The sequence below is a fragment of the Pygocentrus nattereri genome, chromosome 18 (assembly GCF_015220715.1).
Source record: "Pygocentrus nattereri isolate fPygNat1 chromosome 18, fPygNat1.pri, whole genome shotgun sequence".
Lineage (NCBI taxonomy): Eukaryota > Metazoa > Chordata > Actinopteri > Characiformes > Serrasalmidae > Pygocentrus > Pygocentrus nattereri.
In genome coordinates, this window is record NC_051228.1 from 912501 (window position 1) to 919404 (window position 6904).

At 46.1% G+C, this 6904-nt stretch overlaps 1 protein-coding gene across 4 annotated transcripts in view; it reads left to right on the plus strand.

Annotated features, from left to right (window-relative positions):
• The window catches only part of LOC108415417 (C2 domain-containing protein 2), a 48150-nt gene extending 41246 nt beyond the window's left edge, over window positions 1-6904 (plus strand). For 2 of the 4 annotated variants that reach the window (XM_017688455.2, XM_017688456.2), the window contains exons 14-15: window positions 43-79; window positions 2869-6904. In XM_017688455.2, the coding sequence (XP_017543944.2) occupies window positions 43-79; window positions 2869-3211 (380 nt within the window). In that variant the 3' untranslated portion in view covers window positions 3212-6904. The remainder of the gene's footprint in view (window positions 1-42; window positions 80-2868) is intronic. The other 2 variants (XM_017688459.2, XM_017688460.2) reach the window with 1 other exon arrangement.

Genomic DNA, 6904 nt, shown 5'->3' on the forward strand with positions numbered 1-6904 from the left:
CTCTGTCTCTCCCCCGTCATCTCTTTCTTTGCCATCTAAAAGAGGAGAGCAGTGATAAGCAGACAGTTTTGCTGGCCGAGTAAGTGTGTGGTAATGTAGTCCCATAGACTTCCCTTCAGAACAGCTTTCGTAGCTTAGTGCCAATCTAAGCCAGTCCTTTACTGCTGTAGCATCGGTCTAATGAGGTGATTAAAGAGCCCATATCCCACGGTTTCCCTGATTACTTTGTCTCACCTGTGGTCCATGTATGACACTGGTGTTGCTTTTTGTACAGACATAATTCATTTCTACATGACCTCTCTTTATCCCTTACAATGAAACAAACCATCCCTTTAAGATTGATATATGTAAATCAGCTCGGTTCTGATTGGCTGTCCTGTATTGTGCCTCATCTGGGGTGGAACACTCCCTGTAACTACAGCTTGGGTAAACTGGGCAGGGCTAAACTGCTGTAGGCTGAATGGGTGGGTATATGCAAATTAGGTTGTTTTGTGATGTCACAAATCTTTCATGATATGGGCCCTTTAAAGACCGTATCAACTTATGTGATTATTTTTAAGCTCTTGTTAGGCATTAATTTTGAGAACAGCTGATTGGATGAGTAAAGAGGCTTTAATACGCTCATATCATTTATATACTTTATTATATTTGCGCTGCCTTTGTTACATACCGTGCTGAATATTGTGTGTGTGTGTGTGTGTGTGTGTGTGTGTGTGTGTGTGTGTGCGCATATACACACATCCCTCTGGCCAGATTGGCATCCTGGTTGTGCTTTGCGGAACAGTATGGACTGGTTCGGAATGCTTTTATCCTCCATATTCCCTTCTTTTTTATCTCCTGCATAGGAAATATGTAGCATCTGTTTAAAAAGCACCCGAATGTGTTTACATTTAATCACCTAAATCATTTAGTAAACAACATTTTAATACCGTAACGTGGCCCCTCCTCTGGGTAAAGGAGAGATGCGCTGGTTAAACTCAGAAGGACGGTGGCATTAAAGGAATAGTTCAGCAAAAAAGGCATGTGTACAGTTTTCCCTCTTACCCCAGATGTGGTCAGTCAGCCACTGTCCAGATTTATCTCCTTCAGTTTAATGCTGGAGCTGTGAGGCTAAGGCTCCTAACAAACACTAGAGGTCAATAGTCACCCAGCTCTTCATTAAGGTGGTGCAGACTTGATCCTGTATAACTCACTGTGAGCTATAAACATCACCTTGTATCCACACTCACTGTCCACTCTATCAGCTCCACTGACCGTTCAGTTCCACTCTGTAGTTCTACAGTTACAGACTGTAGTCCATCTGTTTCTCTGATACTCTGTTACCCTGTTCTTCAGTGGTCAGGACCCCCATGGACCCTCACAGAGCAGGTACTATCTGGGTGGTGGGTCATTCTCAGCACTGCAGTAACACTGACGTGTTGGTGGTGTGTTAGTGTGTGTTGTGCTGGTCTGAGTGGATCAGACACAGCAGTGCTGCTGGAGGTTTTAAACACTGTGTCCACTCACTGTCCACTCTATTAGACACTCCTACCTTGTGGGTCCACCTTGTAGATGTAAGGTCAGAGACGACAGCTCATCTGCTGCTGCTCAGTTTGTGTTGGTCATCCTCTAGTCCTTCATCAGTGGTCACAGGACGCCGCCCGCAGGACGCTGTTGGCTGGACATTTTTGGTTGGTGGACTATTCTCAGTCCAGCAGTGACACTGAGGTGTTCAAAACTCCGGCAGCACTGCTGTGTCTGATCCACTCAGACCAGCACAACACACACTAACACACCACCACCACGTCAGTGTTACTGCAGTGCTGAGAATGACCCACCACCCAAACAGTACCTGCTCTGTGGGGATCCATGGGGGTCTGCACCACCTTAATGAGATTTGGGTGACTATTGACTCATAGTGCTTGTTGGCTGCATTGGCTTTGGAGCTCCACTGCTGAACTAAAGAGGTAGAATCTCTTCACTGATCAGCTCCGTCTGGGATTTAGAGGCTCTCATCCAACTCTGGAGGTCAAAATGTGCCCTTTTAAGGCGGGAATGTCTCAGAGGAACAGACTAATCGGCTATTACGTATAAAACAGGCGTAGGTACGTCACACGGCTGAACACTGCACTTTAGTCCATGTTTACAGAGAACACTGAGACAGAACCTGAGACAGAACTTTAGTCTGGGCCTTAGACAGCAAAACTACCCTCTTAAAAAGATGGTTCTGCAAGGGTTCTTTAGTAAAGACAACACTTCTATATAGAACCAGGAACACTCAAAAACCATTTGCATGGTGAAACGTTTCTTCAGACTGATGGAGAACGTGTTGGCTCTCTGTAGCACCGAACAGGGTTCTTCTATTGTGACAAGCATGACATCGTAACAGTAGCACAAGCCTTCTTTGGTGCTACATAGAACCATTTTGAAAAAGGTTCTGTATAGAACCATAGCCAACATATTTTTCATCAGTCTCAAGAGCCATGTCACCATGTCAAGAACCATTTGAGCATGCGATGTAGAACTGAGTGCTTAAGGAGCCACTTGCATGCTTGATTGGTTCTTCGCGTGGCGAAATGGTTCCTCAGATTGATGGAGAATGTGTTGTATCTGGTTCTATGTAGAAGCTTTTTGAAAATGGTTCTGCATAGCAATACAGAACCATATACAACACATTCTCCATCAATCTGAGGAACCGTTTCGCCACGCGAAGAACCACTCAAGCATTCACGGTTCTATATAGAACTAAAGAACCCTTGAAGAACCATCTTTTTTAGAGTGGGTAATAATAGGCCTGCAATAAAGGGCATCTATTCTGACCTCCGGATTGGAGTCACGGCCAGCTGCTTTGTGCTGATATCTCCTCTGTGTTTTCGGCGCCCCCTGTAGGCAGCTTCCTGCACAAGAGCGCCAAGCTGTTCTTCAGGAGGAGGCACCAGAGGAAGGAGCCGGGCATGAGCCAGTCCCACAACGACCTGCAGTACCTGGAGCAGCCGCCGGACGTCTCGGCAGTGTCCGAGAGGGAGAAGAGGACGGCCACTTTCCGGAAAATCATCAACCGCAAACTTCTGCCCAAGAGCAAGAACAAAGCCAACGGGACGGCGAGGGAGCCGCCTTCGTGACCCGGTCCGACCGGTCGGAGAGCGCAGATGGTGTGAGCTGTGTGCCGCTGCCGCTCTCTCGAGGCAGACGTGTCCAGTACGGCACCGAGTGCTGCTCTGCAGAGTTTTAACACGGGGGGGGTTGGGGGGTCCCTGATCACGCCTGGCACACGAAGGGTTAACAGGTTATAACACAGAAGGAATGTGTTGTTAATTAACACGTCGTTTTTTAGAGTGATGCCGTCCTCGTCCTCATCCTCATCCTCATCCTCGCTCCCTCTCTACCTCTGTCCAGCCACTCTTCTCCTCTCAAACCTCGCCAGCGTCGCCTCCCCCCTCACACACGTTTAGAAGACCCCCTCACGCTCAGCGCGTTTCCCCCGCGGTTTGGTTAATCATGCTTATTTTGTCGAGAGCCTCCTGTGAGACAGTGACCAGAGTCGCCACTGCCCCGCAGCCCCCCCGCTCGTTACCTGTAAACAACATCTCCCCACTCTCACACTCCTGTCACACCACTCCAGCAGGGCTTATGCTGCACCCAGGCTCCCATATAGAACCAGAAACACTCAGAGAACCATCTGCATGGTGAGATGGTTCTTCAGATCGATGGAGAATGTGTGGTATATGATTCTCATGAAGCACCAAAAAATGTTCTGCTGCTGTTAGGATGTAAAGCTTGTGACAATAGAAGAACCGTTTTAGTGCATTTTAAAAAGGTTCTATGTAGAACCATGTATAGCACAGCACCTTCTCCATTCATCTGAAGAACCTTTTCACCATGCAGAGAACCCTTTAAGTATGCAAGTGGTTCTTTGGTTCTACAAAGCATTTTTTTGGAAATGGTTCTGTGTGGCTCCAAATAAGGGTTCTGCCGCAGTTACTATGTCAAGCTTGTATAAACAGTGGAACCCTTTTTGGTGCTATATAGAACCATTTTCTATACTGAAGGACTGTGTACCAAAAAAGAGAGGAGACAGAGGGTTAAGGAACCTGCTGCGCTGGTGAGACACGTTCTCCCTCTGATGGCACTTCAACTCCAGACTATAAAACATAAAATAATCTGCAGATACTCATCGGCAGGTGTGTAGCCTACATGCTAATCCAGCTGCTGTGCTAATCCAGCTGCTGATGGTTATTTCATTATATTTTATGTCCCGTTTTCATATCAACTGCACTCACTATATCACAGAATGAGTCCAGAGACTCTGGAGAAAGATAAACACTGGTCCACATTCTAGTCTGCATGCTAGTCCACATTCTAGTCTACATGCTAGTCTACATCCTTGATCCGAGTCTACATGCTAACCCACATGCTTCTTTACATGCCAGTTTACATGCTAGTCCACATTCTAGTCTACATGCTAGTCCACGTGCTAGTCCACATCCTTGATACTAGTCCACATGCTAACCGACATGCTTGTTTACATGCCAGTCTACATTCTAGTCTACATGCTAGTCAACATTCTAGTATATGTGCCAGTCTACATGCTAGTCCACGTGCTAGTCCACATCCTTGATCCTAGTCCACACGTTTACCCACATGCTTGTTTACATGCCAGTCTACATTCTAGTCTACATTTTAGTCTACATGCTACTGTTCAGCTTCCAGTGGGACGTCTTTTATATCCGACGCGAGCGTCACCTGTGGCCTTTTAACCTCTGGGAATGCCGATGGCTGTCGTTAGCATTAGCGCTGAGGTCAGGGCAGGGCGTGGCTTTAGTCTCGAGGGAAAACACGTTAAAACCTCGGCGAATCCGGGTTTGGGGAAGGACATCGTGCTTTGGTGAAGAGCGTTGTGAGGTCAGCGTGTTCAGCCCTGCCCCCGGGAGGGGGCAGTGCTATAGTACTGAAAATATTGGGACGTTTTTTGTCCGAACGCAGACGTTCTTTATTTCTTAATATTATTTTTAACGGTATGTAAAAGTGACGCTTTCTTGCTTGGGCTAGATGTTTAACGGCCTCATGGAGTCGAGCTTGACCACAACATAAACCCTGAGTGAGTCCTCAGCTTCTGCAGCGGCACCTGCAGCTTACTGACCGCTTCACAAGGCTAATCGCGCTCTCGGGTCAGTGCAGCCATGTGACTTTACAGTGATAGCAGTGATTTAGAGCGGGTTAGCCAGAGGATAGTGGCCCACTGGCGGTCCACTGGCGGGTCACTGGCGGGCCACTGGCGGGTCACTGGCGGGCCACTGGCGGTCCACTGGCGGGCCACTGGCGGGCCACTGGCGGGCCACTGGCGGGCCACTGGTGTTTTGCTCATTTTCCACTCACAGTCCAGTTTACTGACTTTTCCCTCCTTCATTTCTTTAGTTACGCTTTGTGAATTAGTTTGGTGATTTTAGTCGAGCTCAGCGTCAACAACACTCGCTAAAAATCCTTTTATATCCAGCCGTTACTTTTTTCTCTCTCAGTTGTTTATAATATTAGTTTATTTGGTTTATTTTCCAAAATAAAAGTCTCTCTGCATTTAAAATCAGTTTGGGGAGATTAGAAACGAATTAGATCTTGTATGCAGAACAGTAATCTGGGTGGTCCGAGGGGGGAGCAGTGGTGTGCCGACCTCATCGAGCCAGCGGACCGACAGATGCGCTCCGTCTGGGGCCTCGTGAGACCGAGGGTGAGAATGAGGAAGCGTGAGGTATTTGATAAGCGAAATGGTCAAATATCCCAGGACAGCGGGATTTTTCCTCAAATGAGTTTTTTTTTGTTACTTACACTTTAAATTTCTCAATATTGTTTGGTTTGAACTGTTTTTAATCCATCTAGAGTGTATATAAACAGAATTCTGATGATTATCATTCCTTTTTTATTTTATCACTCAAACCCTCACTAATGATCCGCGCGGGATTGTGAGCGTAACTGTTAACCAAAGGATGTAAAACACTACTCCAGGGCATTTGGAGTGAACTCCGCTCCGTAAGCTAGGCGTCTCCAGCTTAGACGTTCTTTATTTTCTTTGAGAGCTTTAACGAGACAGTCTGAGCGTCACAGACTGCAGTTCTGAGTGCTTTGTTTGTTTGATTGTTTGTCTGTTTGTTTGTTTGTTTTTGTTTGGTCATAAACCCTGTACACTAAGGCAGGTGAGTCCAGCACAGCCTGACTGATCTACCTGCTCTAGCACACCTGTTGGGGGGTAAAAATGTGATAAATAGGCATATTTTTATAAAATAATCATAATTACTGCCATAGAAAGCTCCCCCTTGTGGAGATCTGCAGCCAGAACAGGCCATTTATGTGTGTTATTGAGCCAAAAGCTACAAACTGTTCATGAGGTTTTTGTGAGATTGTATCAGAATTTTATCAAACATGTTTATGAAACAGTAATTTCACCTTCAGCTTCCAGTATTTTGGTCTCCCATTCAGAGAGAGAGGAGTCTGGTCTTGTATGGCTGGAAATAACTGCCCAGCGGTGTTGCCAGGGTGGAGACGAGTGACCAGACCCTCCTATAAGGACTTGGACGCAGCTCGGATTGTAGCCGTTAGTTACACACTTAGAAAAGGGTTCTTCAGTAAAGGCAGTGGTTCTACTTCGAACCATGCGTTCTATGTAATATCATTTGCATGCTTAAGAGGTTCTCTGCATGGTGCAGTCGTTCTTGAGATTGATGGAGAATATGATGTACATGTAGAACCTTTTCAAAAATGGTTCTATATAGTTCCAAAAAAGTGTGCTATTGTGAGAGTTTCAAGCTTGCAACAGTAGAAGAACCCTTTTGGTGCTGTATATAACCATATAAAAATATTAAGCAGGCAGATATCGCCCCCTATGCTTCCTGTAGTGTATTACAGTCTATCAGAATTCAAATGTAATGTTTAATCC